The sequence below is a fragment of the Vigna umbellata genome, chromosome 1 (assembly GCF_029865625.1).
Source record: "Vigna umbellata cultivar VRB3 chromosome 1, Vumbellata_1.0, whole genome shotgun sequence".
In the NCBI taxonomy this organism is placed as follows: domain Eukaryota; kingdom Viridiplantae; phylum Streptophyta; class Magnoliopsida; order Fabales; family Fabaceae; genus Vigna; species Vigna umbellata.
The window spans coordinates 4433769-4454398 of record NC_142165.1 but is presented as its reverse complement, the minus strand read 5'-3'; the positions used below and the strand labels follow the sequence as shown (position 1 = coordinate 4454398).

At 36.5% G+C, this 20630-nt stretch overlaps 1 protein-coding gene and 1 pseudogene across 2 annotated transcripts; both read right to left on the bottom strand.

Moving 5' to 3' along the window:
• Nucleotides 1-480: 480 nt before the first annotated feature.
• BBX32 (B-box 32) lies at nucleotides 481-2314 on the bottom strand. Of its 2 annotated transcripts, XR_015779889.1 has the most exons (3): nucleotides 1390-2314; nucleotides 1000-1119; nucleotides 481-905 (listed from the first exon to the last, which is right to left on the bottom strand). XR_015779889.1 is itself a non-coding variant. In XM_047312353.2 (2 exons), exon 1 carries the CDS (start codon nucleotides 2140-2142, stop codon nucleotides 1405-1407), a length of 738 nt encoding a protein of 245 aa, XP_047168309.2. In that variant the 5' UTR covers nucleotides 2143-2314; the 3' UTR covers nucleotides 481-1119; nucleotides 1390-1404. The 2 variants fall into 2 exon arrangements, 1 of the variants encoding a protein (XP_047168309.2); XM_047312353.2 differs by having other exon boundaries at nucleotides 481-1119.
• A 13264-nt stretch (nucleotides 2315-15578) lies between these two features.
• Nucleotides 15579-17623, bottom strand: LOC148204440 (uncharacterized; annotated as a pseudogene).
• Nucleotides 17624-20630: the final 3007 nt, after the last annotated feature.

Sequence of the window (20630 nt, the reverse complement as noted above, 5' to 3'; positions counted from 1 at the left end):
AAGAAAAATTTATAATTGCACCTTAAGATTTCAATGATTCTCTAAAATTATAAACGCTTCTATAATTAAATATGAATATGCACTTGTTCTAAATTAATCCATTGGTTATTGATCATTGGCTCTCAAGGAATTTATTTTTTTTATATATTTATTAAAGATAACGTGTTTGACATATGTACATAAAAATGGGTAGAGATATATGGTTGATATACAGCATTTCAAAGATTGATTGGTTTAAATGGAAAGTAGAATAAAATATAAGGAGGGATTGGTTTAAGTGAAAGTTAGTTTTGAATAATTTAACCTTTTATGTATTGACTCTAATTAACGATGATTTTGGAGAAATGAGAGACAGTAGCATGGTCTCTTAAGTTTCTTAAAAACCTCTCTTATAATTAAACAATTAAAAACGATGGAAAGCTTATAGCCATGAGTTGATGAATATTTTAAGGAAATCAAATAATGGCTAAGAATGAGCCATGACAACAAAACCAATGTTATGAATTAAAATTAAAAGTAAGTGAAACATGTGGTTTAGACATAATGAAGCCCATTGGAGCAGAAAGAATCTAAAAACGCAACAACAACAATAAAAAAACAACTGCTTCTCTCTCTTGGTAGTAGGATTCTTGCAATAATAACTTTAAACTGCAACCACAACGAAGTGCTTTGCTACTCATAGACGACCCAGCTCATGTGGCACTTTTGAGAAGCACGTTTAGACCTCACATACATATATTTGATTGAGGCTTTTTTTAACCGCTTCTTTTTCACTGGTTGTTGACGTGCATTATTATTACCGGCTGGGACCAAAACCAGAAACGTAGCAGACGTGTGGTTTTCAAACTCGCTACTCCTAGTTACTGTCTCAGTGATACAACATCATCAATTATGGTTGTTGGTTCCTGTTCAGAACCGAATCAATAACCTTGACAAAACCAAACATCAAATTTCTTCCACAATTCAGATATTGCCCTTTCGATAACAAGTGGCACCTACCATTGCCGCTTTTTCTTTTTACTAACTCAGTCAGACACGTGCCTCCATCACCATTCATTTTCTTTACAACAATCATGTGGTCTCACGCATTTGCCTTTCTTCTCAAACATCATCCATTTTCTGTTTAGCCAAAACAAAATTTTCGATTAAGATTATGATTCAGGTCGAATATTATTAACCTTAATCAGAAATTTAAAGACTTTAACATAAACAAAAGTATAATGTTTTGTTATGAAGAAATTTGGGAATGGGTTGATTCATCCAATTCATACACATTGGTAAACACATTAATAATGAAGATATTTGTAGTGTTCTAACCCTAAATGCGAAAACGGAAAAGAAAATTGAAAAGAAATCCACACTTTGGTTAATCGTAGGATTACAACATACAATTCCATGTATTGGCTATGACTCGCCCCATCCCTCGTGCAAATCGCGGGGTAGCGTCAAGACACGTGCGAGGTTTGCATGTGCGGCCAGAATCAGCTTAGCTGGCACTCCGGAGATTTTCTCCAACCTCGCCAGATTCTGCCACGTGGCCACACTTCTGTCCCCACAAAATCTCAGGCCCAGCCAAAACGACGTCGCCGCGGCCACCCTGAACGGAAGCAAATTCCACTTTCCGAGGCACACGCTCAGAGCGTGCGACGCCACGCGGTTACCGTTCTCTCCTATTCCCAACCCTAAACCTATCTCTCTGCTCCATTTTGCGAACACCTCCTCCTGCTCCACCGATCCGACCTTCTCCCGTTGCTTCTTCGCTTCCCGAGACGCGTCGTCGGTCACCGAACTCGAAAAACTCCTCCTCCTTTTCTTCCCCGCCGCGCCGCGCGTCGCCTTAATCTTCTTCGTGGCGCAGGACTCGGAACTCGAGACGCAGGTGGAGGACGAAGGGAGAGAATCGCCGTCGTCGGAAAGAGCCTTCTCCGGCGAGCAAGAGGTGCAGTTGGATGGAAAGGTGGCGCCGGCGATGTAGATTCCGGTGGAACGATTGCATTTGGCGCAGATACGGCGACGGAAGTGGCGAGCGACGAGGAAGTTGGCGGCGTGCACGGCGGTGTCGCAGTCGCCGCAGAGAAATGCGGAATCGGCGGGACAATAGAGGGAAGCTTGGTTATTGCAAAGCTCGCAAGCCTTGCCCATCGTCGCAAGAACCTTCCTCCGAACGTTAACTTGAAAAAAAAAAATTGCGTTGTTCGGTGAATAGGGTTTGAGAAAAAAGTGAGAGAGAAGAAGGCGAAAATTGCAGAGGGCGTGTTCGTGTTATGTATACAATGTTAGGGACAGTGTCTCATATTAATACCCCTGGTGACGAACATAGCATAGCATATTTAAAATAAGTAACGCAACCAAAAAAAACTATGCCTTTTGCTTTCCAATGCTTATTTCTGTCCTTTTGTTTTACTTGTGGCTACGAATGTGAGCTCCTCAAATCTTCACCCCTAACAGTTAAACACCATACATCCATGCATGCTTTCGTACATACATACATACATGCATAACACATCAACCATGCTTCATTTAATATAATATTTCATAATATATAATATTGTTTGTGGACATACTTAATTATAAAATATCTTTTCAATCAAACATTAATATACTATTTACTACCTCTAATCATTACAACATCATATCAAAAGCAAGATATATATATATAAATTATAAAAAATAATTAATGTAATATATCAAATTAATAACATTGTCTATTGTTTTAGGTACACGATCGATCCACTTCACTTTTAAAAAAAAATGTCACTTCAAATTTATAGTTTTAGAAAAACTAAACAAATTTTAACTTTTAAAGGCCATAGATTGAACTTTTATAGCTAGTTATTTTTGAAATCGGTGCATGTCGAGTTAAAAACACACACACACAAATTAGATCCGAAACATCCTAATTGTTACTTATCGAAACGAAACAAACGAAACATAGGAAAGAAATCTGAATCTTTTTCATTTATTTGTTTCGTATACACTTTACTAATATAGCTTTTAACTACAATAATAATCTAAGAAACAATCAACGTGCTATTATAACATTTGAAGTATCCACACCGATTAAAAATTCGTGTGCCTAACACCCCTTTCTAAAACAAGGAAAAACACGAGGAAAAAATGTTTATATACCTAATATAACCAAGCTACAGCACGAGTAATATTCGTTGCCACCACTATTCTTAGCCTCTTCTTTTACACTGTCAAAAAGAAAATAAAAACATTTATTAACATTATTTTTCGGAATAACGTTATCAAATATTCAATTCTTTTGTCCATCAAAAATTGTTTTCTTACTTATGTTAATAAAAATAAATAAAATTGTTCTTTATTTTTTTCCATATAATGCAGCGTTCTTTTAACAACGTAAAATGATTGAAACTGATGGAAAGAGTGACTTTTTCTGGTTTTTCGGTTATCTTAGTTTGCTACGTCTGTTTCTCGTGCCTTATCCTTGGCATTCAAAACCTCGTCTCTCTCGAACTCTTTTTAATAATTATTTTTTTCTGCATAATGTCATTTTCTATTTATATATTTTACTAATTTCGCCACAATAAATGGTTTTAATATTTGATTTTTGAAAATTGATAAAAAGTGGGAGCTAAAGTTAGGGTAAGGTCTAAGAAAATAGAAGTGGTTGGTAATTAAGACGGAGGTGGAAAATATCTGATTCTGTACACACAAAAAAAAGAAAAATATCTGTATGTTGAAATGGTGAAGAATGAGTACGAACCACGTCAGAAGCATTTTCCACCACAAATTTTATCTATCAGCGATTCTTCTCCACGTTCCATTCTCATCATGAAACCCTATTATTGCTTGATCAATCCAAAAAATAAGATTAAGAAAATGATCAAGTTTTAAAAAATATAAAAGTGGAAATAAATATATAGTTCATTAATTATTTATCTGAAAGTAGAAAGGTGGTATAAATTGAGTTTGAAGTTTGAATGGAAGATGAAATTGAAAAGGGTGGTTGCAGTGGTTGCTTAGGTGCACGAAAATTAAAAGGAATACTGTGAGAACGTCATCAACCAGAAATAATATTTTAACGAATAAATTTTTTACGTTTATTTGAAAAAAAATACAAAAATTTATTTTATGATTATTTTATTTTTGTATTATATGTGAAATGTAAAAATGAAAATTATAAAAGAATAGCAGTAGATGAAGTGGCAAGATCCGGAAGAAGCGTAATAAATAAGGTATGTGTGAACCACATTGATGGATTGCACCAAACAAAACTAATGTTGTTCTTACGACCCTTCATTCAATTCTACCTGTCTCCTTTTAAACTACGTCTCACAATTTCTTTTTTCCGTTTATACCCATTCTTCTACATGGTAAAATTCGTCAAAGAAAAACATCCTCTAACACCAAAATCAAACTACTTAGGACTACAATACTTCCAAAAGGGTCAACTTTTATATTTTATGAGTGAAAAATAGTAAAAGAGACTGAAGAATAATGTATAGAAACTTATTGCATGTCAAAATATCAATTACCATTGGTGAAACGGGTATATCATACATTTTAGATTCTTTTTTCTTAACTTTTTTTTTTCTAATTTGATTCAAGCTATTATTAAATGTTGTGAATTGTTTGTTGTTTGATTTCTAAATTGTTTCCAAAATATAAAAATTTTACCATAAATTTGATATATGTTTTATGCTTTTTAATACTAGTTGATTAAAAAAAAGTGGTTAAATATCTCCCACTAACGTATAACACATGTCTAAACTTTATGATAAATTAGACATATTTTAAGTTTTTTGATATTAAGATTAATTTCTCTTTTAACATACAACACATAAAAATTTATGGATAAGATATATTTTTAATCCCTAAATTTGATACAAAATTAATTTTTTTTTATATTCCAAATATATTTTAATTTTTAAAATTTAAAAATAAATAGATATAGTCATTTTAGTCTAACAAATTTTAGTTTTTTTTAAGTGTTAAACAGTGATTTAGATTGACATTTATTATGTTGAACGACATAAATAACTCAAATGTTAGTTTAAATTACTGTTTTGATACGTAAAAAAATATAAAACACTATTAATTTTAAAAAACTATAATAATTTATTTTTAAGGTTTAAAGACCAAATTAAATCAAATTTTGGACAAAAACAAATTCAAATTTCACCTTATAATTTAAAAACTAAAAACGTAGTTAACACACAAAAGATATAATAAATTTGCCACGTATTTTTCAAGTTTAAAAATCTAATTTCCTCTTTAACGTACAACACATGTTAAAATTATATGCTAAGTTAGATACATATTTTACGTTTTTGAATACTAAATCTAATCTCCTCTTTTAACACATCAAAACTCTGATAAATTAGACACGTCTTCTAAATTTTTCGACAATAAACTATTTTCTTTAATATACAACACTTGTCAACACTCTATCATAAATTAGACACATGTTTTAAACTTTCCAATACTAAACCTAATTTTTTCTTTAACATACAACACATGTCACAACTTTATGAGAAGTTAGATACATATTTCCATTGCTCAATCTTCTCTTTAACATACAACAAATGCCAAAACTCTATAATAAATTGGACACATGTTTTATGTTTTCTGATATACTAAATAAAGTCTCCTTGTTAACATATAACACATCAAAACTCCACGATAAATTAGATACATATTTTAAGCTTTCTAAATCCAAACCTAATTTATTCACATACCACACATGTCAAATTTCTATAATTAGACGCATGTTTTAAGCTTTCCTATTCTAAAGATAATCTTCCCTTTAACATATAATAACACATGAAAACTTTATGATAAATCAAACACATGTTTTACACTTTCCATTAAGAAACGTACTCTTCTCTTCTAACACACGTTACTCTTCTCTTTATAATACAACACAACACAGTGGATCAATGTTAAACAACGTGTGTTCAAACATTAAATAAATAACGTCGAAAATTTTGACAATTCAGACGTCTCTGTTACTGTATTTATTTATAGCAATATCATCGATCATTTTTAACGTTGATTTTTTCGGTTTTTGACGGTTGAAAAATAAGAAGCGAAATACAGTATATAAATGATGAGAATGTGTTTTGAGTGGGACCTGAAAAGAGGTGGAAGTGGAGAGGGTTTATTAATATGATATCCACATGGAGCAAAGCAATAGCCTCAACTTTGGTTGCACCAAACAAGAGCCACATAAACATTTCATGTTTTCATTTTTCTCATTTCGCAATCGTTAAAGAAATAATGAAAAAAATCTGAATGGTACGATAATTTTTGTGACACAGAATGAATTTACCTTTTCCTTTTGAAAGTGACACAAGAAAATTACCAAGGGGAAGAGATGAATGGAATGATGATATTTTTTTGGGTACATTGTGTGATATGATGCTACGTGTTACAAATGAGCATTTTATGGTGTGGTGATCATTTGGTTTCAATGTTTTTGGGAATTCACCTTTCAATGAAATGTGTTATTGTGAGGCTCTCCTAAGAGAACATTGTGTGGATGATTACGAAGGTTTATGTATAATTTTTATATTTTTTTTTTGAAATATATTAATTTTGGAAATTTAAATTTAAATTTCAAAATTTCTTTGTAAACATTTCCTATATTTGAATTGATTTTTACTATATTTTACACAATATATTAGATTTAAAGAACATAAATAAAATAAAATAAAATGCATTATATTATTACTAAATAAAAATGTATTCTATTATTTATCTTATACTATATTAATGGAAACAGATGCTCCTATGATCTTTAATTCCTGAGTTAATTTCACTCACCGCATATTCGAGTAATTTAGGTTAAAAAAAATACCTTTTTTTTTTTAAATGTGGATCAAATTAAACCAATTTAGGATGTTCATGACAGCAATGATTTTGCATAAAATACTTTTTAACAGCCAAATATTAAATAAGTCAATCAGGTTGAAGACAATCAACAAGTGAAATAAAAAGATGAAGAACTCACTAATTCACGTCGTTTTTAAGAAGATTATTAGTGTTAGAAAATTTTAGATATTATTATTGTGTTAGAAAATCTTACTTAGATATTATCACATGACTGAATTTCTTTTTATATTCAAACCATTGTATTATATAATGTTTTTGATTTTTTACGTTGTTAAATCTAGGTACAAATATTGTATGTTCAAATTATTTACTTTAGTGACTAATTTTTAGATATTAAATAAATTCCTTGTAGTGAAGTAATATCTTGAACTTTTACGATGTATTTTAATGTTCAGATAAGTGTTTTAGGCAAAAAGTGGGGTCATCAAAATAATAAACACATTACCTTCAAATTTATCTCTAGATAATTACATACAAATAAATCTATAAATAATTACTTGTAGATAAATTTGTGGAACTATAACTATTTACGAATTTTTATTTGTAGGCAATTCATCGATAAAATTGTCTTACTTATAGATTTTGTAAGTTATCGACATATTTTTACTATAAATAATAGAATTTTTTCTTGTAGTGATCTTTAATTGAGTCAACTCAATTAATTCATCAATTTATGATAAGTTAACTCATTAACATCTTACTTATACACTTATGTGTCCATCCTAGTCTTATTGTTATTATTACTATAATAAAAATACCAGCACTATACATGTGTTTATTATTTTTATGAAAATAAAATTACTATTATTATTATAAAAATAAATATAAATCAATTTTTCAATTTCAGGGTAGATTTATTTTATTTATTGTGTAGATAATTTTTTTTATTATAAATAGTTATTTTAGTTTTTAAAATGTTATATTTAATATAAAAAAGTCAAACTCAAAAAATGGATATACTTAAAAAAGTTACTAAAAGGTAAAATTGGTAAAACAATTATTTTAATTAAAAAAAAACTTGTCACAGGTAAAATTAAAAACAAAATATGTATAAATAAAATTATATTCATATAAATTGGTTATAAAATAATCAGTCTTTAATATAGGTAACTTTTTTAAATCATATTAATTAAATTATAAAATATTTATAAAGTATAAAAAGTAAAATATAAAAATTTATATTAAAGGGTTAAATATAATAGGCATGTGAAAACAATTTTCAGAAAATTTTAAAAAATAATCCTCTTTATATATCGTTAAGTTATAAAAGTCTTGGTGTATTTTCAATCAAATTTAAAGTAAAGTAAACATACTAAGTGCACATAATACTTTCATTGTATTACATAAAACAATAACGTGATAAAAAAACTATCATTATCACATATTGATATTTATAATAAAATAAATAGTGTAAATGTATAGTAAGATATCTACGCCGAACGGTTAGCACCCAAGACCGATCGCTCTATATACTGTAGAAACGCTCGTCAACTCTATCAAACGCTCGTTAACTCAACCAAAGTTAAAAGCGCTCTTCAAACCACATCAATTAGGTCAACGCACGTCAAAAGTCAAACCACACTCAATCAATCAGACCAAACCAGGCTCAGCGGACGCTCAATTAAGTTAAACGATAGCCCAACATCTAAGTCATTCGACCAATAGTCCAGCAGAAGAGGAAATAGTAAAAAATATCTGACTTTAATATCGCGGATTACGGGGACAACTAACCATATTTTAAGAATAACGTCGGTTACGGACAAATAACCGGATTTTGAGGTAATCAGTTTGTTTTACATTTTTAGGTTAAATACAATAGAGGCTAAGGGAAAAAGGTACGTTTTGAATATAAGATTGAAAGTATCTTACTATAAGAAAAGATCACTGTCTTGAGAATTAACTCATATCCGACTTTAGCATGGAGTATCTTCGCAGGTACCCCCCTCTTCTATTAAGGTGGACACGTTATACCAGTGAAAGGAACATGTACAATTTCCAGGAAGGCGAGCAGGTGATATCAGTGGAGGAAAAGAAAGCGTCTCAAACATTCAGAAGTAGCAAAGCCGCATCAACAAGTAGTGCCGTTAAAATGGGTTGAAACCTGTGAGCCAACCCGGCTCACCACGGGTTTGAGCCGGGTTGGGTTGGAAAAAAATGCAAAATTTTTTATGTGAGCCAATTTTGACCCGGCTCACTAAGAACCCGGCTCACACAGGTTCAACCCGTGGTGGGTTGGGTTGGCTCACCAACCCATCTATTTTTTTTAATTAAATTAATTACTCAAATCCTATTCTTTTATTGAAATCAAATTAATTATTCAAAATGAACAACCTTTACTTAGCAATAGAGCCTTTCGAGCTGTTGTCTTTCCAAAAGTTCCCCTATGCAAATAAAACCCGAAGTTTATAGATTGGATAATATTATAGATGGAGATAAAGAAGAATATGCTTCAAGAGAGCATAATACTGTGAATTTATCCATTCAGGACTCCAATTTAATAGATGAATAATATTATAGATTGGATAATTCAGAAATATAACATTTGTTTGATCTTGTTTTTAGACCTATCTACAAGTATGACAATTTTATCTTATGTTATATATTTTTATTAACGGCTATATATGTAGTTTATGGGTCAAACGGTTGTGTATGTCTCATTAAACTAAATTGACAAAATTTTATGTTTGATAGCTTATAATATATATAAAAATGTATTTCTTTTGTTTCATTTTCTTTTATATCAATTGGTCCAATTATTATTGTTTCAATTTGATCAATTAAAGTAACATGTTAAGAATCTAAGAAGAAGAGGGTGAAAAAAAAAGTTAATTAAGTGAGCCAATGAGTCAACTCGTTTAACCCACCAACCCATGGTGGGTTGGGTCGGGTTCGAATTTTTTTGGCTCGCTAATAAATGAGTCGGGTTTGGTTGACTCACTAAGTGGTCAACCCATGGTGGGTCGGGTCGGGTTGGGCCGAGTTACTCGTTTTGACAGCTCTATCAACAAGGCTCGTATCTCGGTCCTAAATATCCATACAGAAACATTTTGGCGCCCACCGTGGGACCGAGATTCGGAGATCCCCATTGGTGACCGCAAGAATTATGGAAGAAAACAACACCAAAGATTTGATCAGGGAGCTACAAGCCCATATAGAAGCGTAGGCGAGAACCATACGGGAGCAGTAGGCTCACCAATCTACTTCCATTTACGGAAACCATCATGTAGACTGCTATGCCGGAGAAACCTCCTCCGACATTAGAAAGATACGATGGTTCGGCAGACCCAGATAACCACCTCCGAAACTTCATCGATGCGATGGCATTCTACACGGATAGTGACCCAGTCATATGCTGAGCATTCTCCTTGTCTTTAAAAGATGAAGCATTGGAGTGGTATCACACCCTCTCTCCAAATACGGTAGATTGGTTTGCCACCATGAAAACTCTCTTTAGAAGACAGTATGCCGCCAACCGAAGACAGGAGATGACACCGGAAAAATTTGTTAACACTAAACAGGAGAAGGATGAAACCCTGAAAGCGTTCATGCAGAGGTACAACGAGGCTGCAAGAAGAGTGAAAGACGCCAATCACACCTTCATTATTAGCAATTTACCATCGTGTTTAAAACTAGAGTATTTTGCTGAACAAGTATATGCCGAACCACCAAAAACTATGGAAGAACTCCAGGAAACGATCGCTACATTTATTCGTATCGAGGACCTGAGGAACTCAAGGAGAAAGCAGCAACAAGAAGTCCCCACCAACGGGAATAAGAAGGAGGCGAAGCGACCCTCTAACAGCAACAAAGGTGACAAATCTCCTTGAAAGGAGTTAGCCTGGGCACCTAAGTATGATCATTACACCACTCTTAACGCACCCAGAGCAAAGGTACTCAAAGAGGCCCTGCACGCTGAACTCCTCATAGTTCGAAGGAAATTTTCACCAAAGAATGCTGATGAAAGTAAAGTCTGTCGTCTTCACCAAAATCATGGTCATGACATGGAGGACTGCACCATAGTAAGAGATGAGATAGAAAGACTTGTCAATGCCGGATACCTCCAAAAAATATGTAAAGGGGGAAGTGCCCAGGGCAATAAGCCCCAAGGAGAGGAACTTTACGTAGAAGTCCTGAACGTCTATCTCGTAGAGACGATCGATAAAGACGACGCTCCCAAAGCCGCACTCGAGACCTTGAGCGAGAAAGGTCGGTCTAGGGACGAATCGACACCATATCTGGAGGCTTCGCAAGAGGAGGGCATCATCCTCTGCCCGCAAGAGACATTTGAGGAGCTTAAATACTGTGCACATGGTGGATCGACAACCTCGGTCTATGCCAAACACATATTCACAAATGCAAATTTCCACGCCCTGATCCTGATCATGATGACCTCATGGTCATCACCGCCGAGATAGCACGATATGATGTCAGTAAAGTGTTAATTGATCAAGGCAGTTTGGCCAACATCTTGTACTGGACCACCTTCCTGAAAATGGATCTATCCGAAGATTTGATAGTCCCTTTCAATGAGCAGATCGTAGGGTTCACAGGAGAAAGAATGGATACTCGAAGATATCTCGACTTAAGAACTCGACTTGGGACATGTAAAGAAGCAAGAGAGCTCAGGGTAAGGTTCTTGCTCGTAGAGGCGAACACTTCATACAATGCATTACTGGGACGACCTTGTTTGAACGCCTTTAGAGCAATCGTGTCCACCTCTCACTTAGCTATGAAGTTCCCGTCAGAAAGAGGTACTGTTTGTACAGTAAGAGCAAATCAAAGGACGGCTCGACAATGTTATGTTGTTGGCCTAAAAGTCACACCCTTCGTACCGTCAAGAAAACCTAGCGGGGCGGAAACGACAACGATCGACCTTGACCCTAGAACAAACGTCGACGATCGTATCCAACCTTAGGGCGACGTCAAGTCGTTTGTACTGGGAAAGGACGAATCACAAGCCACGTCCATTGGGGAAACCTGGAGTCGAGCGATGAGCAAAATTTGACAAAGATGTTGAAAACCAATGCCGATTTGTTCGCTTGGGTAGCAGCCGACATGCTTGGAATCCACCCAGGTGTCATGACGCACAAGTTGTCCATCTTCAAAGAAGCACGCCCTGTCGCTCAAAAAAAGCGGAGATTCGGTGAAGAAAGAGAGACACCATACAAGCGAAGGTCACCAAGCTGCTGAAAGCTAAATTCATCAGAGAGGTAACCTACATTACATGGCTGGGGAAAGTCGTCATGGTTAAGAAGTCAAACGGTCAATGTAGAATGTACGTCGATTTCACGGATCTCAATAGGGCTTGCCCCAAAGATTCTTACCCTCTTCGAAGCATTGATCGATTGGTGGACGGGGCCTCCGGACACGCGATGCTAAGTTTCCTTGACGCCTATTCAGGATACAACTAAATTCTGATGTATGTACCAGATCAGGAGCGGACAACCTTCATAACCGAACGTGCCAACTACTGTTATGAGGTAATGTCGTTCGGTATAAAAAATGCAGGCGCCACCTATCAGCATCTTATGGATAAAGTTTTCCACCACCAAATTGGAAAATGCATGAAGGTATACGTGGACGACATGGTCGTTAGAAGTCAATCTGTAGAGCAGCATTTTAAAGATCTGGCGGAAGTCTTCCTTCAAGTTCGACGATACAATATGCGATTAAACCCATCAAATTGCACCTTTAGTGTACCAGCTAGAAAGTTTCTGAGGTTTATGCTAACCTGTAGGGGAATTGAAGCCAATTCGGATAAATGTCGAGCGGTCCTGGAGATGAAAAGCCCAACTAATTTGAAGGAGGTGCAACGTCTAGTTGGTCGACTAATTGCTTTGTCATGTTTCATCCCGAAATTGGCAGAGCATATAAGACTCATCCTTAAGAACATGAAGAAGGGTAACACTCAACACTGGAATGATCAATGCGAAAAAGCTTTCGTTACAGTCAAGGATATCCTCACAAGTCCTCCAATCATGGCCCGACCGGTAGCCGGATGTGATTTGTAGTTATACATAGCTGCGTCCAACAACGTTGTAAGTGCCGCTCTTATCCAAGAGACACCAAATTTTAAGTTGATCTATTTTATCAGCAGAACTTTACAGGGGGCGGAAGAAATGTATTCGCAAATAGAAAAGGTAGCTTTGTCTTTGCTAACAGCAATACGTCGCCTCCGACCGTATTTCCAGAGCCATCAAGTGGTGGTGCGAACAAATAATCCAATGGCAAAGATTCTCAAGAAGCCTGACCTGGCAGGTAGGATGGTCTCACGGTCTGTTGAACTTTCTGAATTCGGTTTACGCTTCGAGCCTCGGGATCCGTCAAAGGTCAACATTTGGCAGATTTTGCAGCCAAATTAACACCTATACCTGATAAATCAGAACCGCTATGGTATCTTAATGTGGATTGTTCCTCGAACAGAAGGGGTGGAGGAGCTGACATTGTGCTGGAAGGACCAAACGGTATGGTCATTGAACAAGCCATAACTTTTCGATTCCAAACCAGCAACAATCAAGCAGAATATGAAGCTTTGATTGCCGGCTTGATTCTAGCCAAAGAGTTAGCGATTGCTCGATTAGAATGTCGAATAGACTCTCAACTGGTGGTCGGACATATGAAAAGAACTTTCCAGGTTAAAGATAATCAACTATTGCGCTGTTTCCATAAAGCTAGTAATCTCCTCAAAGATTTTGTCAACGTCAACATGGTCCACGCGCCTAGGGAACAAAATTCCAGAGCAGATCTCTTGTCTAAGTTGACTTAGTCAAAAGAAAAGACACAACTGTCTTTGATCATTAAGATGACGCTCGACAAACCAGTAGTTGAAACCTTTTCCATTGACGTAGTGACACCCAAAGCCGACTGGCAACAAAGCATATGAGAGCTAATGATGAAGCAGGAACAGGGAGAAAAGGTTAGTACAACCAACTCTAAGCGTATTGCTTGTTTTCGGCGACGATTTATATAGGCAAGGCTACACCGTACCGCTGCTGAAGTGTTTGTCAGAAGAAGAGGCAGATTACGTACTGTGAGAACTTCACAACGGAGTATGTGGTTTGCATTCAGAAAAGCGTACGCTCAGGGCCTGAGTACTGCGAACAGGTTACTATTGGCCAACGATCGACCGTGATTGTGAAACGTTCGTTAGGAAATGTATATCCTGCCAGGCACACGACAACGATATCTGAGTCCCTCCCGAGGAGTTGCATGGCATTGTCTCACCGTGACCGTTCGCCCAATGGGGAATGGATATAGTCGGGCCATTACCGATCGCGAAAGCTCAAAATAAGTTCCTCCTGGTGGCGATCGATTACTTCATAAAATGGATAGAGGCTGAGGCATTAGCGATTATAAGCGCTCAACGTGTACAAAAATTTATCTGGCACTTGACATGCCGATTCAGTCTGTCCCAGAAAATCATCACTGATAACGGCCGACAATTCATCGAGAAAAATCTAGAAGATTTCCTCAAGAGCTTAGGCATCCAACATGTCACCAACTCGGTAGAAGACCCACAAACGAATGGATAGGCTGAAGCTGCCAACAAAGTTGTACTTACATAATTGAAAAAGCGACTCGGTGAAGCTGAAAGCTTATAGGTAGAAGAGTTGCCGGAAGTACTATGGCGGTACAGGTGCACCCCGCACGGATCCACTAGAGAAATTCCATTCAACCTCACATACAGCACAGACGCCATGATTCCAATAGAAGTTGGAGAGACTCCGTTAAGGAGAGACATCCAAAATATGGACCTTAACGACGAACAATTGCGGATGAACCTCGACATGCTACCTGAACGTCGAGAAGTGGCCACAATCCGCACGGCGGCCCAGAAACAAGTGCTTTCCCACCGCTACAATATTAAAATTAGAAACGGAGCCTTCAAAGAAGGCGACCTCGTATGGCGAAAAGGACGAGAAGCAAGAAAGAATCGAGCTCACAGAAAGCTGACAGCCAATTGGGAAGGACCGTCCCACATTACAGAGGATTTAATTAATGGAGCTTATCGTCTCAAACTCCTTACTGGACAAGCCATCCCAAACACCTGGAACGCAGCTCATCTTAAATTTTATTTCAGTTGAAATTTATTTTTCCATGTTTATGAAACACTGTTCCTCCGTTTACAGTAATAAATTTGTATCCATTTTTTACTTCTGTCATATACATTATCTTCAAGAAAAACACAAGCAGGTTGCTTTCCATCTACAAGTTTCACAAGCTTGTTGAAACATGATTAATTACTCACAATGATCACACCTTGCCTGTAAACTGTAAGAGCGGACGTTAGAGAATCGATCGTGCCAAGACACTCAACCAAGGACACTCTCAGACTTGGTAGATGTTCGCCCTAGAACACCCAGCTTATCGCGTATAGGGATACACTCCCTCTGGTAGATGTTCACCCTAGAACACCCAGGCGCATTAAATATAGGGATACACTCCCTCTGGTAGATGTTCGCCCTAGAACACCCAGAACATCAAACCTAGGGGACCATCACCTAATTTAGGTTATGTTCGCCCAAGAACACCTAGCCCATGCCAACATAAAGGCAATGTACCCACTACGGAACAATAATAGTATTCGACAACATGTAATTATCATAGGTAATTATCACAAGTATATACGAAATAGACAATGCAAGAGGTACCAAATACCTTAAGTTCATAAAAATAGTAGACGACATACATAAAACAAGTTCGAAAGCCTAATCTATTTAAATATGTACAACATCATCAACATTGGTAGAGAGAACTGCGGGATCCTCCTCCCTAACCTCCCCAGCAACAGCTATTTCTGCGACAGCCTCTTCTTTAGCTTTGGCAGACTCAGATTCCAGCAGAGCGCCCTCAGGAATCTCGTTGAGGGGTACCAGACACCCCTGATAAACATCTTTTCTTGGGTCAAAATCAACCCCTTTAGTGGATGTATTGAGGAGATGAGATACTTGCCTCAAGGCTTTCTTAAAGCCTCGAGTATGCTCTAACAGAATAGCCTCACCCATCTCCTCCTTTAATTCCTTATCTTCAACCGCCGCACGAAGCAGGGCGTCCCTCTCTACCCTCAACGAAGTCATAACACTCTACTGGTCAAAGACCTCCTTCTTCAGCTTCTCCACATCAGCCGCAAGTTGATCGCGCTCTTTGTGCAGTTCAGAACCGACCTTTTGCATGTTCCCCATCAAGACGCGAGCCTCAGTCAACAGTTGCTCGGACTGCTTTTGTTTATACTCGCATTACGAGTGAGCATCCATCTCTTCCTTCAGCTGTGTTTTGACTTTTTGCAACTCGGTCCTTAGGACACCTCTATCCAAGGCGTACGCCAGATGCCAGGTCGCCATAGCCGATCGGTGCGCAAATTCTAGGGTCGTATCAGCAATCTACTGCTCGGTCATGCCTTCGACTACCTTTTTCTCAGGTTCGTCCAGATTGAAGGTAATTTTGTGACCCAGGTTGAAAGCTGGATCCCACACGCCACCTGGAAAAGGGTGATCGCTTGGCTCTTTTACATTTTTCATTTTCTTCGAACTTGCTGGCTTCTCAACTACCTATCCTACCTTACGCTTCCTTATTAACAGTTGATCTCCGACGACCATCACATCCGGGGAGGGAGGACGATCGACCTGCAGAGGATTAATGGCCCTTCCTCTTGCGGTACCTTCGACAGCTGTGTGAGCATCGCGAGCGCTACCTGGCTTGGGATCACTCATTGCCTTAAACCAATCACGAACAAGACATTTTCTTCCCATAATATCTGTAGGCAAGTGGAAATATCCACAGATAAATCACGGATAGATAACAATTAAATATGTTAATAAGAAGAACATACCAAATACCCTTGAGCCAAAATCATCATGCTCAAGGCAATTTATAATTTTGCGGGAAGAAAATAGGCGTGGCAGCGCTGTCAAAATGTTCAAAGCGTCCAACTCTTCAATAGTCATTTTATCTTCCAACCAAGAGGTAAATTTCAGAGGGTCTTGAGTCCAGTAAAGAGGGAATCTAGGGTTGTTATCCTTATTGAAAAAGAAAGGACGACCTGGCTCAGTGATCGTCACTCCAAAAAACTTATCCTTAAAATCTCTAAAAGATTAGGAATACAATTCCAAAATGGCATTCCAGGCTCAGAAATCAAAGAAACCCAACCTCTCCTTGCAACTGGGTGAGCCTTAAAGATGTGTACGACCAAAGATGGGGTCGGTATAACGGCCAAAGCTTGGCACATAGCGTCAAAAGGCTGGATATACCCCCAACTATTTGGATGTAACTGAGTAGGGGCAACGTTTAGGGTTTTCAGCACATTTATCTGAAAAACGCTCAAGGGCAACCTCACATACATATCATAAAACAGGCAAGAGTAAATATAAAAGAAATCATCGGCAGAATTCTCTTTCCCATGAAAAACCCTTTCATTCTCCCGACAAGCATTTAACTTTATACAAGATTGGTAACCTAGGGTTCTAAGGATACAACTATTCTCTACCCAATCTTGTAATACAGGTTTGCTATTAAACAGACTAGCAAAATCGCTTATGTCACTGGATGCCCAATCGTAGCCGCTAACGCTGGGAGACGATGAAGATGGGTTTTCCGGGCTCTCGGTGACGACATTTCCGTATAAAAAATCTCTTTCACCACTAAGTATAGTGGTGATTTCACAATGAATCCCGGCAAACGACGCTTCCGATGCTTCGACGTTGCTACTTCGTCCCCTTTCTTCCCCCGATTTTGGAGTGTAATCTAAAATAGTGCAAGGATCCATGGTTACCTGGTGAAGTGCGAAAAAGAAGGATAGGGAAATCGAAGATAGAAGAAACTAACGCAGAAATGATAAGTGACGGTTGAATAACTCCGGCTTTTCTCAAATATCCTTTCGCATTAATGAGGGGAAAACTGACACAAAGCGCTGTGCGCCGCAAGATCAAGATAATCCAACGGCTCTGTTTTTGAGACTTTGCAATTGCCTCCAAAGTGGGAAAACCTAATGCCTCGTTTGGCCAAATGAAGCGTCAAAACGAAACGGTGTGCATCAAGTACTCCTCACGACGACCATAACTCCGAAGTCCTGTAGTCAACCTACCCGTACAAATCGTAATGGTTAACTCGGACTTGGGGGACATTATGTATAATATGGTATCTACGTCGAGCGATTAGTACCCAAGACCGATCGCTCTATATACTATAGAAACGCTCGTCAACTCTACCAAACGCTTGTTAACTCAACCAAAGTTAAAAGCGCTCTTCAAACCACGTCAATTAGGTCAGCGCACGGAAAAGTCAAACCACACTCAATCAATCAGACCAAACCAGATTCAGCGGACGCTCAATTAAGTTAAACGATGTTGGGCCAATTAGCCCAACATTTAAGTAATTCGACCAATAGTCCAACTGAAGAGGAAATAGTCAAAAATATCTGACTTTAATATCGCGGATTACGGGGGCAACTAACCGGATTTTAAGAATAACGTCAGTTACGGGTAACTAACCAGATTTTAAGGTAATCAATTTGTTTTACATTTTTAGGTTAAATACAATAAAGGCTAAGGAAAAAGGGTACGTTTTGAATATAAGATTGAAAGTATCTTACTATAAGAAAAGATCATTGTCTTGAGAACTGAGGTTCCATAACTCATGTGACTTTAGCATCGGAGTATCTTCGCAGGTACCGCCCCCCATCTTCCATTAAGGTGGACACATTATACCAGTGAAAGGAACGTGGACAATTTCCAAGAAGGTGAACAGGTGATATCAGTGGAGGAAAAGAAAGCGTCTCAGACATTCAGAAATAGCAAAGCCGCATCAACAAGGTTCGTATCTTGGTCGTAAATATCCATACATAATAAATAATATGATTTTTGAAAAAGAAATTCTTACATAAAAAAAGTGAAAGAAAAATGTTAACCGAAAGAAAAGGTTAAAAGCTAACATAAACCACGTATTAAACATATATTCTCAAATTATATGTTACCTAAGTTGTGTTTAACGGGTCATTTTAGTCACCTTCTACTTTTTTTATCAATAGTTGTAAAAGCTTCGGTGATTGAACTCATTGAAAATTGAAATGGTTAAAACTAGACAATTTTTTTTGAAAAAGATTGCCAAAACAATCTAGAAAGCTCTCTTGTTATTATTATTATTGATAGTTGGAAAAGCTTGTGTGATTGCATTGATTGAAAATTGAATTACTAGTTTGAAAATTGAAATGTTTAAGGTAAAATTAATTGAAAACAAGTTAAAATTGAAGTTCACTAAAACCATACGAGAGCATGTTCTAATTATTAAAAGATTTACCGCATATCACTTACCTAGTAAATTTTATATTTGGTCGAGTTTAGTAATAGTTTAGCAACTATGTATGAAAATGACATCTCATAATTTTTTTTTTATAAATAAAAAATGTAAAATATCTTTGTGTTGGCATTAAGATAAAAAAAAGTTGAATCAAAGTTATTACAACCTATCACTGATAAGGTTAAATTTATTACTATTATATACATTAGACAAACTTATATATAGCAATATTATCTACGACTTTTTATTCTTGATTATATAATGAGTTTTGTTTATATTTAATTCAGAGTGTATGATAAAAGTGTTTTATATTTTTTTAAGCAACGTGTTAAGAAATGTAGATAGTTATAAGCATTAATTATTAAAATATGGATAATTTAGACCATACTTTTAAAATTATGGATTGTTTAGATTTCATATTTAAAATGTACTTAAATTTGTGCCTAACTTAACTTTGAATATTTTAGACTTATTATGTGTCTTAATAATAACTAAATTGTTGCACGATGCATCATCGATTGTATTATGATGGAGGTCAGGTGGACTAAGTCATAATCGAATCATTGACGCTTACGTTCTTAAGTAAAAATAGTTGTTCGTTCCTTGACTATTAGTTATAATTTTTGGCCTAATGGTAAGCGTTCAATCCAATAATTAGTATTAAAGTTAAGGTCATGAGTTCACATCAATTGGTCTTGTGGAGGTTAAATAATTATGGTCTAACCTAAACATGATGGTAGGCTCCTCCTAGCTATATGACTCAAGGAAGGTAGACGACCCAAAAGGTGAGTGGTGTGCAGAAGCTATGGAAAGGTAGGTGATATGACTCGATTTTGGTGAGATATTGGCAGTGAGATGATTGTATTTGGGTGCTCTTAAGAGAGGTTTGGAACAACTCAAGAAGAAGGGTGGCTAGAGAAAATCTAAAATGAGTGTTCTAGCCTTTGGTGACCTAAAAGACTAGTATGACATAAATTTGACAATATAATAATACTAAATTCAAAGGTAGTTTTTACATGCGAGATACACCTCTATTTATAAGCTTAGGTGACCCTAAAAATGTCTTTAAATTATAGAAGCAAAACTTTAACATTATAACTTGGAAACCAAGACAAAATCTTCTCCATTAGGAGAAAGACACATGGTCACTACTAAGGTGAAATCTTCTCCATTAAGAGAGTGCCACATTAATATCCATTAGGAATATGTCACATGACAAATACTTTTCCAAGGATGAAAGACCAAAAAGCCCTCAACCTTGGAGAGTAAGCCTTCTCTCTTAAGCGCATGTTGACTTGGTAGTCCATCACAAAATGCACCCAACCTCTAAGTCATCTCAAGGCCTAAAAACCCTACACTACTTGGCCCAAAAGGAAACCTTATACTACTGGCCCATAATATAAGACTTAAAATAAATCTATTATACTAAGAACTCATTGATGACCCACGATGATAAGAGTTTGGGCCCACCTGCCACA